This window comes from Sebastes fasciatus, chromosome 7 (genome assembly GCF_043250625.1).
Source record: "Sebastes fasciatus isolate fSebFas1 chromosome 7, fSebFas1.pri, whole genome shotgun sequence".
In the NCBI taxonomy this organism is placed as follows: Eukaryota; Metazoa; Chordata; class Actinopteri; order Perciformes; family Sebastidae; genus Sebastes; species Sebastes fasciatus.
The window spans coordinates 29,938,387-29,958,760 of record NC_133801.1 but is presented as its reverse complement, the minus strand read 5'-3'; the positions used below and the strand labels follow the sequence as shown (position 1 = coordinate 29,958,760).

Here is a 20,374-nt window from a genome sequence, read left to right as displayed (position 1 = left end):
TTCTATGTTCAAATTTACTTTCAAATCATCTATTTTTCTATTTTAGCAGAAATATCACGCAGATTATGCATAGAATTCATAAGCTATTTGTTTTTTAATTAAGCAACATATTTCCTCAATTGTTTCTCTTCTTTGTAGCATCAAGTAGAAAAAACTTCAGTAAATCAGACGATGAAAGATTGGCCGCAACAGTGATTTCAGTCCCTGTCCAATTTAAAATGAACTGAGATCAGTAGCATCCTTGTGCCTGCCAAAACGCTGATGTCTTTTCAGTTTGGTGTTTGGAGTTTGATTTGTCTCGCAATGCTGCGCTCTTGTGGCCGCGGAGAGCAATGGTCACTGTTCAGCCGTCATGACTGTTGTGTTGTTTGCCTGCATTGGTCTCTTGTTAATGTGAGTGTTTGTACGGTTTTTAAGATTTGTCAACTTTTTTTAGAAAACAGAAGGTGGACTCACGGCGGATGTTTTTCTCAGGATTTGTAGCAAAGCGCGGCGCCAAATGGAGGATCTTTGCATCTATCTACATTCAACTCTTCAGTCTACAGTACAATCACAAAGGAGCTGGTATATTTATCAAACATTGGATTGAAAAAAAGAGAAAAGAAGAACAATTTGACCCTACTGGATGATCTGATTTGAGAACCCTTTCTACTGGAAACGGAAGAACCTGTCTGCTATTGGATTATTCAAATCTCTGTATTTCCTAATGAACCTGAGTGATCTTATACAACCTGGGATTCAACGAGAGGGAGAGCGTGAAGACGCGATATATTTACAGTTAACTCACCAAATAACAAGCCGACACTCTGTACATAAGAAAGTGCAACTATGGTAGATGGAGAATCATACATTTGTACGAAGTGTTATTTAAAAAAAAATACTTTTGTATAAACAATCTGCATTGTTACAAAAAAATATGACTCTTTGTACAGTGGAGAAGTATATCAGATGTTATGGTTGTACAGTTTGTTTTGATGAGAGCGCATGTTTCCCTCCTGACCATCATTAAATTCGGATCGATATAGATGGAGGACATCACACACACACACACAAGTCTGACTCTATAGCTGCTATTTCACACATGGCTGCTATCTCTTCCTCTCTGTTGGTCATCGTTTAATGTTTGAATAAACACAAAGGATCACTGTGTCATGTTGCTTTAGTCTTCAGTGTTCAGGTGCGTGCTTGTGGGACATACGTTGCTTATTTATCAGTGTGATTGTGTTGTCAGCTGTGTCCTCACAGGCTTGGATCCTCCAGCGATGTGAGCCAGCTCTCTCTTGGCCTCCCAGCGTCGGATGGTAGACGTCCACCTCTCCCACTCTGCCTCCCGTTTGCGTAAAACCTGCAAAACACAGCAGGAATCAAACAACACATTCACAAGGCCAACATCAACAAGCTGTGCGAACCGGAGTGTTAAACAAGTTACGATCGATCTGCCAGTCTGAAACACTGTTTTTTCCTAGTTCCTCCCTGAGGGTTCCTCCTTACAGCTGCATGGGCTGCACCTTTTGTAGATTTAAAATCTAAACTCATACCTTTTTTCGGTTTAAAGTGGACACTATTTCAGGAAATATATATGAAATATCTGTGTATTAAATACTTTAAGGTGCATTTTGAACAGATACAAAATGTTCGATTAACTACGGACAATCATGCGATTAATCGCAATTAAATGTTTCAATCGATTGACAGCCCTAGAAAAAACGCAAAAAGCTCTCTCTAGAGCCAGTGTTTGGTTTGTCCATTCTAGGCTTCCGTAGGAACATGGCGGAGCAACATGGAAGACTAGGGATGCTAATTTTGAAACATTTTCTTAACCGATAACCAACCCTCGTTAACCAATTATTAACCGTTAACCGACAAACAATGTGTGTGTTTGTGCTATGTTAGCAGCTGTAGCTCTGCTGGTAGCTTCGTGCTCACCATTGTCACACACATACGGTCTGTCAGCGCGGCGTAACTTCAGCAAGTTGTCCGTCAGACCGTGTGTGTGTTGTCGGTGGCGTTATAGCTGTGAACGTAGGTGTTGCAGACAGTGTGTGTACACTTTATTTGTCGGTGAATAAATGCTACGAGGCTACAACTCCTCGCTCAAGCAAGCTATAGGCGGGAGCCAACTTCCTGTATCTGTAACTCCGGCTCAGACTCTCTTAAGGTGGACTCTTAAGGTGGACCAGCTTTTCTCCTTTAAGTAAGGAGTTTTTCTCAGCTTTTTAATTAATTATTAAAATTTCTTTTAACAGTTTTAACCGATGGTGTTAATCGGTTAAAATGCTTAATGTCGGTTAGCGGTTAAACGGTTAATTATTAATGTCCCTATGGAAGACTCCGTGAAGAGGACCCGCTCCTTATGTAAATATGAATGGCTCGTTCTAAGTTAATGAAAACACAATGATTCTAATTTTCAGGTCATTATACACAAATGAAAACATAGGTATGCATATTATATTCCATTTCTGCCAATAGATCCCCCTACATCCTGGTCCTATAATGTCATGTTGTTCCAAGTTCATCTCTGCTTGTGTCAAAGCCTGAGTTCACAGCTGGTCTACATGCTGCCAAAAGTTCCCTTTTGCTTTGTCAGTGGCAGCGGTATTGTTTCATTTTGCTGTTATTAAAAATGACATGGAGAGCGAAATAATTGCTGCTCTGCGACAACATCCCACTTTTTGCCTTTACATGTCGGTTATCTCCGCTTTGAACTGATGTGACCTGTGCTTGATGACTCAGGTCTGTGTTTCAAAGTCATGACCAAGCAGTTCCTGAACCAGTCTTTTAATCTCATCGTAGCTCTGAGATGGTTTAATGAAACAGCTTAATCCTGGTTCAGTCTCTTAGACACATTTAATGCCCTGCTTTTAACAATAAGCTCTGCTTTTCTCAGCCGTCTTTATAAAACACCCCTCAGGATCAATTGTTAATTAAGGTGATGGAAAACAAATTATTCTGGAGCTCCCCGTGGTGCAGTATGCACCAGGTATTTGCTTTGACTGACCAAACAGGCACAAGACGATGGGATTGGTGTGACCATTTGGTAAATCTTGAACTTTCTGTGCTACAAGATTCAAATTAATCTACATAATCACAGATCTTACGATTAAAAATGTTCAGGCAAACATCACGATATCAACAAGTCAGATAACCGCCATCTTTATGTACTCATGTCCACTGCAGTTCAGTGACTTCTAAGTTTAAAGTCTCTGAATCATTTTGATCCATCTGGATGTAAAGTAACAACTATGACCCTGAGGCAGATCTGTTTGTCTCCTCTGTACAGCTCTATGGACTGATCCTGTTTTAATTACGTCTTTAGCCCGCTGAAATGAAGCAACTTTATTACAGCTGCTGTGTTGAACCAGACACAACACACTGAGAATTTCAACTAATGTCAGTTTTCAGTGGTGCAGTGCAACATCTTCTTTTACAAACAATCCTTTTCAAGCTTGGTCAGTCTTTTTCTACAAGCAAAAAAAACTAAATGTCAGCTCTTCAGGGAGTAAAAAAGTTCTGTTGATAGCTTTGCTGACAATGAGGTTTTCAATTTATCATCTTAATATGTATGTAAGACCATGACACTTTTCTAAATTAAACCCTTCATTTGGAGTAAATATTAATTTTGATCATGAGAGAACAACTTGAGTCAGATGCATTCCATTGAGAAAATCAATAGCTATATTATGCAACTGAAAATGCCCTCCACTCATATAAGACATCAAGAGGGGCAAACATTTAACTGGAAGCATCGACCACGGAACGCATTAGTACAGAACAATTTTTCAGTCCAACACGCAGGCCAGGCCAGGGTGAAGTGACTGGGGGGGTTGTGAAAAATTTAATTAATTAAAAAAAAAATTTAAATCATGAAATAAAATGAATTGATTTAACCATGCAGTAGCCTCAGAAAGGCCAAATAACAACAGCATAAGGCTACTGTTTCAAAATCACAGAATATATTTATTAATCTGAGTACTCACATAAGAACGTAGCACTAACAGAGCGGCTAAATATTTTTTTAACTTATGAACGGTTCTCTGTCAAAATCAACAGGGGGAGGCCCTAGAAATAGCTGTTTGTGGCTTTCAGTGCTCTCTCTCTCTCCCTCTCTCTCTTTACAACCACGAATAGCAAGCTGGCTAAGAAACCTAACTAACTTACATTTTCGGTCTGTCTATCGATCTCCTTCACTCCGTTTCAGTACTACGGACAGCACCGCACATGCACACGTAACCCCAGCTCCTATGCACAACAAACAGCGTTGTCCATGGTTCTGAAACAACAGCTTAGCGATAGTTACATGTATCCCGGCCAATAATTTTTTTGTTTCTTGCAATTTTTCTATAGATACATAAAGCTTAAACAGAGGGGACACCACACACCGCCACATTTACATGCATGATGGCGCCATTTACTAACTCGCGACGCTCACACGTCAAGAGATCAAAATACTTAATCGCATGAATGTCCATAGTTAATCACGATTAATCACCAATTAATCGTAAATTTTTTTATCCGTTCAAAGTGTACCTTAAAGGGAGATTTTTAAAGTACTTAATACTTTTATCAACATGGGAGTGGGCAAATATGCTGCTTTATGCAAATGTATGTATATATCTATTATTGTAAATCAATTAGCAACACAAAACAATGACAATATTGTCCAGAAACCCTCACAGGTACTGCATTTAGCATAACAAAATATGCTCAAATCATAACATGGCAAACTGCAGCCCAACAGGCAACAACAGCTGTCAGTGTGTCAGTGTGCTGACTTGACTATGACTTGCCCCAAACTGCATGTGATTATCATAAAGTGGGCATGTCTGTAAAGGGGAGACTCGTGGGTACCCATAGAACCCATTTTCATTCCCATATCTGGAGGTCAGAGGTCAAGGGATCCCTTTGAAAATGCTCATGCCAGTTTTCCTCGCCAAAATTTAGCGTAAGTTTGGAGCTATTTAGCCTCCTTCACGACAAGCTAGTATGACATGGTTGGTACCAATGGATTTTATTAATTTCATGATACCAATATCTTCACTCTAGCTTTAAAACTGTGGCAGCTACAACTGGGATACAGCTATGCAGTGGGACCCAAACAAGAGCAGAGATGGGGGGGCTACTTAAACACAACACAATTAATGTTTACAACACTAGAACTATGGATATAATATAATAATTATAGTTTCTAGTTTCATATGATGCCAGTATCTTCACTCTAGCTTTAAAACTGAGTCCACTACAACCAAAAAATCGCAAGTTAAGTTAATGCGTTAAAGAAATTAGTGTTAACGCATTATTATCGCATTAACTTTGACAGCCGTAGTCATATTCCATCGCAGCAGTCGGTGGGAGAAGAGTGACCGTAACAATATCGTTTGGCTCATTTACAGTAGAAGTTTTGAGAAAAAGACGGATACAAATCTGGCTTTTATTCTTAAAAATATTATATCAGATTTAAAAAGTTACCACGGACTATGACTGGAAGTGCTTTTAGAGTGACAAACCTATTTTGACTAAACAACATTAGTAAAAAGCTGATGAAAAAATGGTAGGAAAAAAAGAGGGAAAAAAATGAAATGAGACATTTTTACCTGCTGGCAGTCCATCCTGACCTCCGGGGGCTTGCTGTCAGTCAGCTCCTTCTCCTGCAGAAAGCATGCATGATGTAAACAAAGAGTCTTGTGATGAAGCCTGGCAGCTTCTACTGTTTTGTACACTGCATCAAAAGAAAACAGTATACTCAGAGGTAAGGATTTTCAATAAGGATTATGCATATCCATACATATTTACATATTTACACACTTCAGTAAATCTCTCAGCAGCTTGGAATTGTTTTTGGCTGCTTCCAACTTTAAATCTCAAGTCCTATTTGGAGGTCTTTCAACACCAATTTGAGGCTGGGATACCGTTTAATCAGGGACTTCACAAGATCATTTACACTGAAATATCTTGTACCTGCACAGGATCTAGAGCTGAAATCACAGAAATTCTTTCCTTAAAAAAAATAATAATCTAACAGAATGAAAGATTTCTGCCATTTGGTACCTCTGAGATTTCTCGATGCATCTTCATGGAAGATTCATAGTCCTCCCTAGTTTGTTGCTTTACAGCGCCCAGTGCTTCAGACAAATGACTGATCTTAATCCGGGCCTCGCACAGCTCCTTATCTCTGCAATATATACAGTGACAGCATGCAAGATGTCATTAATACATGCCATATAAGATGTCTTGCTCATACATACATGTCATGTCACACACATGTCACCTCAGTGTGATGGCAGCCTGGTACTGGTCTCTGGCCTGCTCCAGTTTGCGGTGTAAACTGCTGTTGGTCAACACAGACTGCTCCAAACTCTGGGCCAGCCTCTTGTTGTCCACTTTGGCTGTATCCGAGGCCTTCTGCAAGGACTCAAGCTGGAAGGTTCGCACACACACACACACACACACACACACACAGTATATACACAGTTTTAATTATACAAACATTTTGTGAACGTAGATGGATTAACCCACTAGGGCAGGGGTGCACACACTTTTTCAGCATGCGAGCTACTTATAAAATGACCAAGTCAAAATGATCTACCTACTATAAAAATGCAAAACATATATTTATTTATAAATATATTGAGTATTCTTTATATGTACAATATATGTTGGTGTACCTTGCATAACTGCATGAACCCATATTGTACAATATAACTCTGTACATTCTTTGTCATTACCTTACTCTGATGACTTGCACTGAATGGAATCAGCCAGGGATGCATAGTCCGGACAGTAGCTGCTGATAGCCAGCCTCAAGCACACTTCCAAATGATCATCAGTCAAGGTGGAACGGCATTTGGACTTAATAATCTTCATGTGGGAAAAGGCTGACTCGCATAAATAAGTGGAGCCGAATAATGCAGTCAAGGAGGTAGCACATTTCCTCATGTTGAGGTACTTTTCCTCTGTGAGTAAGTTCCAGAACTGTCCATGAGCCCTGGACTTAAGCTGAATGTCAGCTTGTAGTGTCAAAATCTCATCCTCCACTCCAGATGAGTTCAGGTGAAACAGTGTTGCAATTTGTTGGCTGACGTCTATTTAAAAAAAAAAAAAAAACATTTCTTTTTTTTTTTTTTTTAATGCCATGCGATCTACCCACACTACCTTTGCGATCGACCGGTAGATCGCGATCGACGTATTGGGCACCCCTGCACTAGGGGAACCTAGCTCTTTGTGCACTGTGTGTGTAACCTGTCAACTTTGAGTTCCCATAAGGCACACAGCAGACTATACATGGCACCTTCATTATATTTTGCCTAGAGCACAGTATTCGATAGTATACAAACACTACACTCTTCTAAGTTTGTTGTAATTTAATTCAGCAGAAATGTATTTAGGAATATAAGCCATGTAAGCACAATAGAAACGGAAATAATACAGGTCTTAAAACTAGATTTTGATGAGGGCCTCAACAAAACTAATTCGTATGCATCCATCTCTTGTTATACAAACATTTGTTTTATACACATGTCTAATTATTATTTTGTGATCTTGCCTGAATCTGACCGTTCGTGATACCTTAATAAATTAAGGTTGATCGCCGTCATGTCCTTTCAGTCTTCCCCCATCTAACACCGTGGCCGAATATTGCTTATCCAGACATCTCTACATATTTGATTGAATCCCGTTAGGCTAAGTGATGTCTGTAAATAACCAACATGTTAATAGCAAACTGTTTGATCTCTAGGCTGAGATTTAGTCGGAGACGACAGTCTGATGCTGCTTTAACGTTAATGTGTGACTGTATTACTGCAGCGGCCTCACCGTCAAGCTAACGTTAGCTAGCCATGCTAGTCACTGTCACCAGCATCACTTAACCATTTACAACACTGACAGTGAATATTAACGTATCATATGTGCCTCAAATCTCAGTGTGAAAGCCTCGGTTAAGCCGCTACACAACAGCTTTTCATTAATTTCCATTTTCTCTCCTGTGACAGCGAGTTTCTTTCCCCTAAAAGGGAGCGCAGCCTCGGCAATGATGCGATGCTGGTCTGGTCTATAGCTTGGAGCAATAACGCCCCTCAGTTATATCTTTTTTAGGACACGGCAGGGGAACAAATCAGAGATCAGCGTTTTTGGATTTATTGTTGGTGCAACCAACTACACAGCAACTCTTCAGCATAGCGTTATTACTATTACCGGTTTGTTTAAAGTTAGAAGTTTGGAGACATGTTTCAACTTCTTCTGTTACCGTCGATGAGGGACACGGGATTGGTTTCCCTAAAAGGGGGCGTGACCATGCGAGCCTACCCTGGATGACGTATTGCCGGTCTGATATACAGGGCCTATGACATCACATGTTTGAGACTTACTTCTCTGGTTTCTGGCTTTGGGAGAGAGTAGCTCATGTTCACAAGTATTGAATGAACTTTCCTATGGAAATACCATATTGGAATTTTTCATTTAGGTGTTGGTCCCCTTTAAGTCCTTTACACACCGGGGACGTGACAAATAAACAGCACAAAAATGAGAAATTATCGCCTGAATATTATATGTCTCTCAAGGTAAATATGAATCTACAGCGAGCAGCTGCTTCACTTAGCTTAGCATAAGGAGAGGGAAACAACTAGCCTGGCTCTATCCAAAGGAAACAAAAATCAGTTTTCCAGCACCTCTAAAGCTCACTAATTAACACAGCTTATTAGGTTTGTTTAATCCGTAGAAAAGATAGATGAAGTGTAAAAACAACATGTTGTGGTTTTACGAGGGGTTATGGGCTGGATCATTTCTTGGCCGGGTGCAGTGATTTACTAGTGAGTCTTGTCTTCCAGGCAACCAGTAGAGGAAATTACTGTGTCCGGCCAAGAAAAAGTCTGGCACACCGTACAGACAGGAGAGTGGTATTGATCCTCTCGTCTCCCCTCTTGGAAAGAAAGCTACTAAGTGTATTTCCCAAAATTTCAAACTGTTTCGAGGCCCTTATTGTTTCAGTTGATGTTTTGCTTTATTTACACATATTTCAATTAAAGCTGCAGTGGGTAGAAATGGAGCAAATATGATTAAAAAAAAAGTTATTTTTATAAAACGATCACTATATCCTGACAGTAGTGCATGAGACAGGTAATCTGAGAAAAATCCTGTTCCTCTGTGTCCTCCGGTGCTCCTAATGGCATCTGCAAGATTTCACAGACGGGAGGAAAACAACCAGTCAGAGCTGATCTGGAGTCAGCTATCCATCTTCCGTCTATGAGAGCCACGTGTCAATCACTCGCGATCTCCGCTCAAACGGTCAAACTAGGCAGCGCTGATGAAATATGAATCAATATTCTGTTACTGTAATGCCTATTTCTCTCCTCAAATATTTTCAGAATCATCTTGTAGTGTTCTTTTTAGCTGTAAAATGAGAAAGTTTGTGACCCGGAAGCCATGTTGAGAACAGTTGAGGAAATACCAAGCACCGCCCACCAGCTGGAGCACAGCCAATAGGAACGCTTTCTCTCTGAAATGACTTGTGATTGGCCAAAGTCTACCGTCACAGGCTACATTTTAGAAGTCGGGCTAGAAGTCTAGTTTTCTCTCAGAACACTTGAATTACAATATGCTGAAAGGTTATTATGGAATTGCCCAATGATGCCAAAAACTTTGCCTGCTGAAGCTTTAAATTAAACAAAACAACTGACATGAGTCTCTATCTTTCAGGGCCCTTGAGGGTTTGGGGACCCTTTGGCCTAGTCATTGATCAAGTCTTGTAAACAGAAGTACTTCGGAAACAGAAATAATCTCATTTGTTCATCGTTTTCATTGCTGTGTTCTATGAATTGTCCTACCCATACCTTTATATTTCACCTGTAATCTATACAGAAAAAGACCCTGAAACTGAACAACATCTAGTTTTGACTTATATAATTGCACAGCTACACCAACTGTCTCAAAATGACTTGTTCTGACTGCTTTTGAGAGACCGAGGTGAGATGGCAAAAAACTTAAAGTAAAATGTAAACACACAATTCCAGGCCTCAGAAAAGTGGAATTTCCTTTATTATGGTGAGTTAAAAGACTATGATTTCTATATAATATTTTTGGTGTATAATGCATATTGAAGATCAAATCTTTTCATTAACTCCTGGCTGAACAACAACACTCCAGACATATTACATCAGATTAGTTACATTTACTGGCCTTTCACTAACTAACACTAGTTACCTATTCTGCTGACCTCCCAAGAAGAGCAAGGACATGAGTCTCTACCAATCCCATTTTTAAATAGTTTAGAGTTCCTTCTTTTCAATCAATTTGCAGTCCCCAAGTGCTGCTTTGCCTTAGAAAAATGTATCTTCTTTATTACAGTCACCTCAAGTATATATTTCAAAGGTGAATATAAATATTTCCTGACATGAATAATGAAAAAATATGAGCAACTTCATCTAAAAAATATAAAAAGAATATGTGTAAATTTCTAATTAGATTTATCAGAAACAACAATACCCGTCCAGTGTCTTCAGATTGGTTATATAAAGTGTGTATGTGAATGCATCTGTTAAAGAAATGGTGTGTCCTTACAGCTCTGTTGCTCTTGGAGTGAGTCGATGTCAGAAGTCGCTGGAGTTTCTCCACCTCTACTTGATGTTTCCTGATTTCTCTCTGAGCCTGCAGCCTGCGGCACAGAGGAAAGCAACATGTAACATCGCGAAGGTCAAACTTTGCCATGCAGTGTCTGTGAACCCCGCTCGGCTCTGACCTGTCCTTCTTGAGTGTGGACGGCTCCTGATCTCGCCCCCCCAGCTCCTGCTGCAGGGTCTGACTGTTGAGTTGGAGTCTGGTTTGGGAGGCCAGGATGCTTTCAAGGGTTTGACCGATGCCCCCTGTAGGACCACAGACACCCTGCAAGGCCTCTAGCTCACTGATCTACAGCACAAGACCAGTGACTTGGTTTACTTGTAAATACACTCAGAGGACGTATTAAGGTTAAACCAGTCGTTTTGGCTATTTGTAAGAAAGGCAATATAGACCTGTCAGTGTTGTTCAAGGTTTTGTTGCCAACCCGGAGTAAAAGTCTGTGAAGCCTACAATATAATCTGTTGCACTGTTTCGTATAAAGAAATTCAACGGAGGCAGCTGTTAATCACTCGCGGACTCCGATCAAGCATCAAACAAATATGAATCCCTATTCTGTTACTGTAATGCCTATTTCTCTCCTCAGATGTTTTCAGAAACATCTTGTAGTGTACTGTTTAGCTGTAAAATGTTTGCTCTGGCTGGTGGGCGGTGCTTGGTATTTCCTCAACTGATCTCATCAACTTTCTAATTTATAGCTAAACAGTACACTACAAGACGTTTCTGAAAACATCTGAGGAGAGAAATAGGCATTACAGTAACAGAATATTGATCCATATTTGATCAGTTTGACCGTTTGATCGGAGTTCGTGAGTGATTGACAGCTGCTCAGAGACGGCAAGGCTCCAGCTCAGCTCTGATTGGTTGTTTTCCTCCGGTCTATGAAATCTTGCAGATGCCATTAGCACAGGAGGACACCAGAGGACACAGAGGAATTAAGATTACCTGTCTCATGCACTACTGTCAGGATATAGTGACCATTTTATAAAAATAACTTTTTTAAATCATATTTGCTCCATTTCTACCCACTGCAGCTTTAAGTATAATTTAAAAAATGAGTAGCCAAAGTGGGTGTCAGTGTTTGTGTGTGTTGTACCTTAAGTTTCCCTTTCTCATGGTCTTGCATGTTCTTGTCAGTTAGGTCCTTCAGCATCTTGTCCACACGCTGCACTGAATGCTACATACAGCCACAAACACACACCGAATCTGAACAACTGGTCCATACACCTAAAAATACTTTAAGTGTGTATAAGTAGATCCACAATGACAGATGACATGCTGATTGTAATGATGACAATAATGGTGACCCGTCTCTCACCACCTTTCCCATGAGCCTCCTGTTCTCATCCTGCTGGCTCTGTAAGGCTGAGCTTAGAGATCTCACCTCCCACTGCCAATCACAGGTTCACAGGTCAGTACTATGACCAACAGGCAAATGTATATAAGATATTACATAGGGTGGGATGGTGTTCTAGCAAAGCCTACCTTGGCCTCACTGAGTTGGGTCTCCAGACTGCTCCTCTCATCCTCCAACTTAGTGACAACAAGACGTAACTGGTGGCAAAGGAGAGAAGGGACAGGGACACACAAAAGAGTGATTGTTTTACTTCATTGTACAACACTCATGCAAAAAAAAATAGTATAGCATTTGTTGACTATACCTCGTTTTTTGAACCCTCCAGGTCTTTCCTCATTGCCCCCTCCTCTTTTGTGGCCCTGCTCAGCTCCCCCCGTAGCCTCTGAATGGTTCGCTCCAATAGTTCCCTCTGAGTAACCGTTGTCTCTTGTGCAATGGAGGAGCTCTGCAGGAGCTGTACGTGTTCGCCTTTGAGCTTCTCTCTGAAAAATAAGTCTTTTTTTTTAATATCTAAAAAGGTACTTCCAAAAATGTCCAAAATACATCACTAGCGTCAATGTTACACCCTCAGCTGATAGTGAATCTCTTCATTAAATGCCAAATCTATACTAGTATTTTTAAGTGCTTGGGTTTGCAGCACAGGGAGACAGTTCATTAAATGATGAGTCAAAAACTGAAAAAGAAAAACCTGATTCATATCAGAGATGGATGACAGAGACTGGCTTTGATTTTTAATAAAGGACAAATATCAAATATCAGTCTGAGATTTTGCAAACCAATATATCTGTCTAGTCCTGTCTAACCCTTTTAATGTTACTTTTTTTTCTCCTCCCCCACTAACACCCATCTCTTATGACAGTGATTCCCAACATATTTCCCTTGAGCCCCCCCCTACTTGTATCTAAGAAAAGCTGAGCCCCAACCCCGACATTATCACCCTAAAAAATTACAAATCCTCGAACAGAATCCTCTATTGGAATAAGGCGATTCAGTGTATTAAATGAGTTAGTCTTTTTTATTATTGTATTTTTATTTTTCTAATTTTTTTAATGAATAGAACTTAACATAAATAAAGTGATGACGTCTTGACGGAAGTGAATGTAGCTACATAATATGATCTTTTTTTTGTAACAACTTAATTAACTTACTATAATAGTATAAGAGCCAAAATCGATTTTTTGTTATTGTGGTTATATAAATGTAATTTATGGTGGTGTTAGATTGCTGCTAAACCGCCCTGTTAATACAGGTAAACAGTACAGTCAGTAATGCAAAGCACAAAGTCAGCAAAGCAGCACCATCTGCTGTTCAAACCAAAAAACTACAGCTCAAATAATTCAATGTTAATTAGACTGATGCACGAAAAATAGCAATACCATTGACATATCCTGATACATATCAACAATAGGAAATAATACTATTATCATGCTGATATTAATTTCAGTTTAATCGCCCCATTCTTTCAACAATTACTATGTTTTATCTTTAAAGTTTCACAGAATCCTCACTCAGACAGGATAATGCCACCGGAAACCTCTCTTATGTAAGTCTTGCACTAAAAAGTAACATAATGAACACTTAAAAACAGCATGTCGCTTGTTCATTTTTCCTACCATCTATATCATAATTACAGCAATAACATGGTGTGAAAGATAGCGCATCAGCGCTGTCACTTGGTAACAATCATGGTGATTAACCACATTTACAAATGAATATCATTAGTTAAAAGTGTAGTGGTTTGAGACTCACAGCTCCAGCTGCAGGCTAAATTTATCTGTTAGCGCCACCTGCAGCTCAGTGTGGATATTGTGTCTGGCTGACTCCAGCAGCAGGTCGCGCTCTTGCAGTTCCTTGACCACCAGCCTCCTCTCTCCCTGAGAGACGCAGAGAGAAGAGAGGGAAGAGAGTCATGCTGTGTGTGTGTGTGTGTGTGTGCGTGTGCGTGTGCGTGTGCGTGTGCGTGTGCGTGTGCGTGTAATACCATTAAGTTGGCCTGCTGTTCTTCATTCTCCACTGAGAGTGAACGTAGGGCAGAACTGAGCTGGGAACACTGACTTTCCAGCTGCTTATTCAGGGTCTGTTTATGATATACATATACAGTAAGCATACGAACAGCCATAAAGAAGAGTGCAGGGCATTATACATCAGCAGAATGTAACACTATTACATTGCACTTGATAACCAATGTTTTCAAAAGGGCACCAAAAGTGGAAACATGTTATTTGGGTTACTGTAATTCATTAACATTTCAACAGTTCAGTCATATTCCAAAGCTTGGAAAACATTGTGTGTTTCAGGTTAGTTGACTTTTCCCAGTCCTCCCCTGATTGTGGTGCAAGAACCCCTCAGTCTAACATGGTGGCATGGCTTAATAAAACAGATGAAGACAGATATATTCCTGTAAGGCTCCTGACCTGGACTCTGTCAGCAGCAGATCTCAGCTCTCTGCCCTCCATCAGGAGTTTACTGTTTTCTGTCTGCTGCCTCTGAAGGGCCAGACAAACACTCTGAATACAACACACACATACAGTATATACAATATTCACAAAGAGAAACACAGATTGAACAGATGAGAATTTACTTAAGAAATATTCATCGTCTTTCTCAACTTACTTTCAGTTCGGTTTTCAACTCAGACACAAGAGAGTCCTTCATCGCTGCGGAAATGAAACAGAAAAATGCCGTTCAACATCCAAATATCATGTATAGCTCTGGGAAATATTAAGAATGTAAATATGATTTGCGTAGTACATGACTAACCTTTTAGCTAGAACTGGTTTCATATTTTGTAAAATAAATAATAAAAACAAATAAATAAACAATATAAATGTCAGCCTTTCCTTAAGATACACTACAGTTTGCAATTCCTTTTTGGGAACACTGATACCACTGTAGTATGTATGTCCCTATATGAAGCTACAGCCAGGAGACGGTTAGCTAGCCTAGCACAAAGACTGGGAGAATTATACAATTCTTTTTTGTATTACAAGTTTTCTGAAATTTTATGTTGAAAAAATGCAAATGAGGCATTAATTAATTTAGGAAAAATCTACAGATGCAAAAGACAACGTATTGTAAAATAAATGTTTTTTTTCCATTGGTCTGAAAGAAGACATGTTATCGAAGCAAAATAGACCAACATGTCAAAATTGACCAGTGCATGAAAAACAACATTTTTGCCTGGGGTGTCTCCCCTTAAGCAAAAATGCCAGTCTCTAGTTCCAAAATTTCTAGAATTTTCGTCTTTTCTGTCTTATTTTATTCCAAATAAAATGTTGAGTTTTGGACTATTGGTTGGACAAAACAAGCAACATCAAAGATGTCACCTTGGGCTGAGAAATTGTGACAGGCATTTGTTCTGTTTTCTAGCTGTAGCCTTAGCCCTTAACTTGATGATTCAGGTTGATAGGGAGTATTTTTACGGCTTTTAGAGTAGGTCACCAAAAGCATTCAGAATCTGTTCAATACTTATCTGTCAGCAGGTGAAATATACTTTAATGTGTACTTTTCTTTCCTCAAAAGCCTTACAGCAGCATTCTGCGATGGTTGTAACACAGCCACAGCAGATTGGTTTTGTATCCCTTGACACTTCTAACCTGTCTGTTCTTTGAGCTGCCGACGGTGCTCCTCCAGCTGTCGGCCTCTGTCTTTTTCTTCCTCCAGCTGCTGCCGGCTGGTCTGGACCTGCACATGTATGGCCTGGCAATCCGACTGCAGCAGCAGAGCCTGGGAGGCCAGAGGCACACGACATGTCAGCTGCTGTTTTTACACATTCTAATTACTCAGTGAGCTCTCTTACAATGTACCTGTCTCCTCTCTGTGTCCACCACTGTCTCCATCTCCTCAACACGCTGGAGAAGCTCGCAGTGAGATTTCATGGCTTCAACGGAGCGGCCGGACTCCTGTCTCATCTGCTCTTTCATCTGAACGGAGGGACGTTTCGTTAACAGGCTTATAAAATGATGATGATGTTTGACAGTGGGGGGCGGATTAAAGGGCTAAAGTAAAAGAAAATGATTAGCCACTCACCTCCATCAGTTTCTGACTCATCTCTAATTTGACAATCTTCAGCTCCTCGGCAGCAAAAGCCACATCCATCTGGAGCAAATGACAAATGGTAATGATCACAAGCCATGACACAATGATCGCTGCAGTGCTCACTGTGCACCTAAAGCATTTTTTGCTAATATGAAGTACTATTCCTTTTAAGAGGAACACATCTGTTTAAAAAGATTTTCACTCAGATTTTATGACCCCCTCATATTTTCTGCAGCACCAACAAGATAGCATAAGCACAGCAATAAGCACATTAGCATTCAGAAGAGAAGAAGAGAGAAAAAATTGGCAAGAAAACAGAAATGGGCTGCTGATAAAGTAAGTAAAGTAAGAAAAACAAATTGTATTTTCAAAATCTGAATTTCACACTGATTCTTGTGCTCTTGCCTTTTCGTAATCTTGTCATCTGATCTGTTTTTCAAAACAGCAATAGCTACATTTTCAGATTTGTTTGTTTTCTTTTAGTTTTGAAAGTTTAGAAACAGTGAAGTGAAAAGCCACACAGAGCCAAGAAAGCCAGTTAATTGATTTCTAAGAATCAGTGACCCAACCAAAATTTGAGATGTATGTCTTTATCTCTACAATGAAAATTGAGAGTAAAAGGTACAAAAATAAGAGCCAAGCTGTAAATGGACTGAATTATAGTATTACCTTGGCGGCAGTAGCTACCTCCAATGTCTCCCCCAGCCTCTGCACCTCTGTGCGAGCTTCGTCTCTCTCCTGGTAAGCCTGCTGAAGTTTGTCCCTGAGTTTCATCACCTCCCACCTGGAGACCTGTTGCTCCTCCTCACTCTCCTGCTGCAGCGCTGCCAGCTGCTGCTTCAGATGTGCTGCACCGGGAAGAATAGACTTAATATCCATAGCTCTAGTGTTGTAAACATTAATTGTGTTGTGTTTAAGTGCCCCTCCCCCCTTTCTGCTCTTGTTTGGATCCCACTGCATAGCTGTATCCAAATTGTAGCTGCCACTGTAATATACCAATACACTTAGTGACTTGAGATCACTAATGTTTTCCCTTATCTCAGTTAGTTAACAGGATTACATATCAGCCATTACCTGTGTGAGAGGGGTCCAGCTCTCTCTCAGTCTCCAGGCGGAAGATGGTGAGTTTGAGGGTCTGTAGCAGACTTTCCATGCGACACACCCGGCTCACTAGAGAGTCACACTGTTGCCACAGCATGCCCTCAGCCCCAGGGACCCGATGCATCTTAAGAGGACTTACAGGACGCTGACTGGCATCCATTCTCTGAGTAGATCCCAAGATTTGGTCCCTGGAAACCCCAAGTGCCCCCATGTCTTGAACAAGAGCCTCAGCTTCCTCCTCGGCCAACATCAGGCGCCGGTGCAGCAGGGACAGAGTCTCTGGGGCTGCTGGGGCCCCAACACTGAGGGGCAGGGTGGATGAGCGGGACATTCCCAGACAGACAGGGTGACCGGCTACAGGTGGGGGTGGGTTGGAGGGTGCAGGTGGGGATGGGTTGAAGGTGGGTTGCAGGTGGAGGTGGGTTGCAGGTTGCAGGTGGGGATGGGTTGAAGGTGGGTTGCAGGTGGGGGTGGGTTGGAGGGTGTAGGTGGGGATGGGTTGAAGGTGGGTTGCAGGTGGAGGTGGGTTGCAGGTTGCAGGTGGGGATGGGTTGAAGGTGGGTTGCAGGTTGCAGGTGGGGATGGGTTGGAGGTGGGTTGCAGGTGGAGGTGGGTTGCAGGTTGCAGGTGGGGATGGGTTGAAGGTGGGTTGCAGGTTGCAGGTGGGGATGGGTTGAAGGTGGGTTGCAGGTGGAGGTGGGTTGCAGGTTGCAGGTGGGGATGGGTTGAAGGTGGGTTGCAGGTTGCAGGTTGCAGGTGAGGATGGGTTGGAGGTGGGTTGCAGGTGGAGGTGGGTTGCAGGTGGGGATGGGTTGAAGGTGGGTTGCAGGTGGAGGTGGGTTGCAGGTTGCAGGTGGGGATGGGTTGGAGGTGGATTGCAGGTGGAGGTAGATTGCAGGTGGGTGTGGGCAGACAGCCCTAACAGGTGCACCTGTGCCCACTCTTAAACTCTATCCATGATTATTTTTCACACTTGCTGGAAAATGAAAAAGTTCTTCTTTGAGATAAATGGCAAAATATAGTTTGTTAAATATCCTGTTACCTCATTTCACAGTAAGTTAGATATAGAGGCCATAGGCTAGCAAACAGGAGCCAAGCTTGCATAATGAAAATAGCTACAGCAAAACAAACCCCTGATCATGACTTCCAGTGAATAGACTAGTGATAATATCAAACAAAAGTCCTTTCAAATAGCCTCCTGTTATTTTATTGTGGCCTAACATACAAGCTCTCACTAAAACATGTTGAGCTGTTATGTGTTAGTTCACTGATGTTATGATGTTATGTGTTAGTTCACTGATGTTATGATGTTATGTGTTAGTTCACTGATGTTATGTTATGATGTTATGATGTTATGTGTTAGTTCACTGATGTTATGTTATGATGTTATGATGTTATGTGTTAGTTCACTGATGTTATGTTATGATGTTATGATGTTATGTGTTAGTTCACTGATGCTTCACTCCGACTCTGAGCAATGTCCACAGGCTGAACGTGACGTCAGTAACTAGCTAGCTAAGTTTATCTAGTGTTCGGTTCATCACATGTCTGCCAGGAGAACTGATGAGCCCTCACGGAGACAGTAAATGCCTTCACATTGGAGTAAAACATGAATGAAGCTGACACGTCGATAGTTTGTTTTACTGTGAATGAATGAAAACGAATCAAAGCAGCGGTGTGTTTCAACTCTCGTTCACGAGACTAGAGCAGCACGACACGAGCTGAATGAAACGTCAATACAGCGTCATGTTGAAGGAGAACATGAAGTTTTATTCTGTTTTACAGTCAGATAAAGTGGGTTTGTGGATAAAAGAAAAAGACCAGCTCACCATAACAGTCGCTACTTCCGGCATTTGTCTCCATAGCAACCATAGTGACGCCTCGTAGTGCTTCTTCTTCTTCTTTTGACTTTAATGGCGGTTGGCAAACATCTTCCGGGTGCATTAACACCACCCACTAACCTGGACTGTGGACTAAAGATCTACCAGAGCCCTTCTCTAACCTAGACCACGAGGAGAACATTTTATTAATTCGTTCCCTCAAATTAGTAACTCAAGTTACTTCATAGTGCACTTCCTCCAATCATTCCACAAGTTGCTAAATCGAGGGAACGAGTTACTAACTTTGAGTTACTAACTTGAGGGAACGAGTTACTAACTTTGAGTTACTAACTTGAGGGAACGAGTTACTAACTTTGAGTTACTAACTTGAGGGAACGAGTTACTAACTTGAGGGAACGAGTACTAACTTTGAGTTACTAACTTGAGGGAACGAGTACTAACTTTGAGTTACTAACTTGAGGGAACGAGTTACTAACTTGAGGGAACGAGTACTAACTTTGAGTTACTAACTTGAGGGAACGAGTTACTAACTTTGAGTTACTAACTTGAGGGAACGAGTTACTAACTTTGAGTTACTAACTTGAGGGAACGAGTTACTAACTTGAGGGAACGAGTACTAACTTTGAGTTACTAACTTGAGGGAACGAGTTACTAACTTTGAGTTACTAACTTGAGGGAACGAGTTACTAACTTTGAGTTACTAACTTGAGGGAACGAGTTACTAACTTGAGGGAACGAGTACTAACTTTGAGTTACTAACTTGAGGGAACGAGTTACTAACTTTGAGTTACTAACTTGAGGGAACGAGTACTAACTTTGAGTTACTAACTTGAGGGAACGAGTTACTAACTTTGAGTTACTAACTTGAGGGAATGAGTTACTAACTTTGAGTTACTAACTTGAGGGAACGAGTACTAACTTTGAGTTACTAACTTGAGGGAACGAGTTACTAACTTTGAGTTACTAACTTGAGGGAACGAGTTACTAACTTTGAGTTACTAACTTGAGGGAACGAGTTACTAACTTGAGGGAACGAGTACTAACTTTGAGTTACTAACTTGAGGGAACGAGTTACTAACTTTGAGTTACTAACTTGAGGGAATGAGTTACTAACTTTGAGTTACTAACTTGAGGGAACGAGTACTAACTTGAGGGAACAAGTTATAACTTTGAGTTACTAACTTGAGGGAACGAGTTACTAACTTTGAGTTACTAACTTGAGGGAACGAGTACTAACTTGAGGGAACAAGTTATAACTTTGAGTTACTAACTTGAGGGAACGAGTTACTAACTTTGAGTTACTAACTTGAGGGAACGAGTTACTAACTTGAGGGAACAAGTTATAACTTTGAGTTACTAACTTGAGGGAACGAGTTACTAACTTTGAGTTACTAACTTGAGGGAACGAGTACTAACTTGAGGGAACAAGTTATAA

At 40.8% G+C, this 20,374-nt stretch overlaps 1 protein-coding gene and 2 long non-coding RNA genes across 5 annotated transcripts in view; 1 reads left to right on the top strand and 2 right to left on the bottom strand.

Annotated features, from left to right (window-relative positions):
• Positions 1 to 437: 437 nt before the first annotated feature.
• LOC141770565 (coiled-coil domain-containing protein 150-like) lies at positions 438 to 17,696 on the bottom strand. 3 transcript variants are annotated; one of them, XM_074640231.1, is made up of 19 exons: positions 17,072 to 17,696; positions 16,667 to 16,845; positions 15,989 to 16,057; positions 15,766 to 15,882; positions 15,556 to 15,685; positions 14,573 to 14,616; positions 14,374 to 14,466; positions 13,941 to 14,036; positions 13,709 to 13,833; positions 12,264 to 12,441; positions 12,088 to 12,156; positions 11,921 to 11,992; positions 11,699 to 11,779; positions 10,727 to 10,893; positions 10,549 to 10,642; positions 6,266 to 6,414; positions 6,046 to 6,169; positions 5,592 to 5,645; positions 438 to 1,345 (listed from the first exon to the last, which is right to left on the bottom strand). In XM_074640231.1, the coding sequence occupies exons 1-19, from the start codon at positions 17,427 to 17,429 to the stop codon at positions 1,211 to 1,213; spliced, it is 2,334 nt and encodes a 777-aa protein (XP_074496332.1). In that variant the 5' UTR covers positions 17,430 to 17,696; the 3' UTR covers positions 438 to 1,210. The 3 variants fall into 3 exon arrangements, 2 of the variants coding, with proteins under 2 accessions (XP_074496332.1, XP_074496333.1); XM_074640232.1 differs by having other exon boundaries at positions 11,924 to 11,992; XR_012594591.1 differs by having other exon boundaries at positions 1,332 to 1,345; positions 5,592 to 5,716.
• LOC141770582 (uncharacterized) lies at positions 17,431 to 18,073 on the top strand. The gene is made up of 5 exons (XR_012594594.1): positions 17,431 to 17,458; positions 17,563 to 17,638; positions 17,674 to 17,840; positions 17,883 to 17,899; positions 17,980 to 18,073. It is a non-coding gene; the product is annotated as an uncharacterized LOC141770582 (long non-coding RNA).
• The window catches only part of LOC141770581 (uncharacterized), a 14,559-nt gene continuing 12,073 nt past the window's right edge, over positions 17,889 to 20,374 (bottom strand). Inside the window, exon 3 of the long non-coding RNA XR_012594593.1 lies at positions 17,889 to 18,074. This is a non-coding gene — a long non-coding RNA (uncharacterized LOC141770581). The remainder of the gene's footprint in view (positions 18,075 to 20,374) is intronic.

Excerpts from the sequence above, each read along its gene's own strand:
- LOC141770565 (XM_074640231.1), bottom strand. The coding sequence starts at position 17,429 with ATGTCCCGCTCATCCACCCTGCCCCTCAGTGTTGGGGCCCCAGCAGCC. Across the intron at positions 13,834-13,940 it reads AACAGCAGGCCAACTTAATG|GGAGAGAGGAGGCTGGTGGT; the intron begins GTATTACACGCA and ends TGCGTCTCTCAG. Across the intron at positions 1,346-5,591 it reads TCAGGATGGACTGCCAGCAG|GTTTTACGCAAACGGGAGGC; the intron begins GTAAAAATGTCT and ends TGTGTTTTGCAG.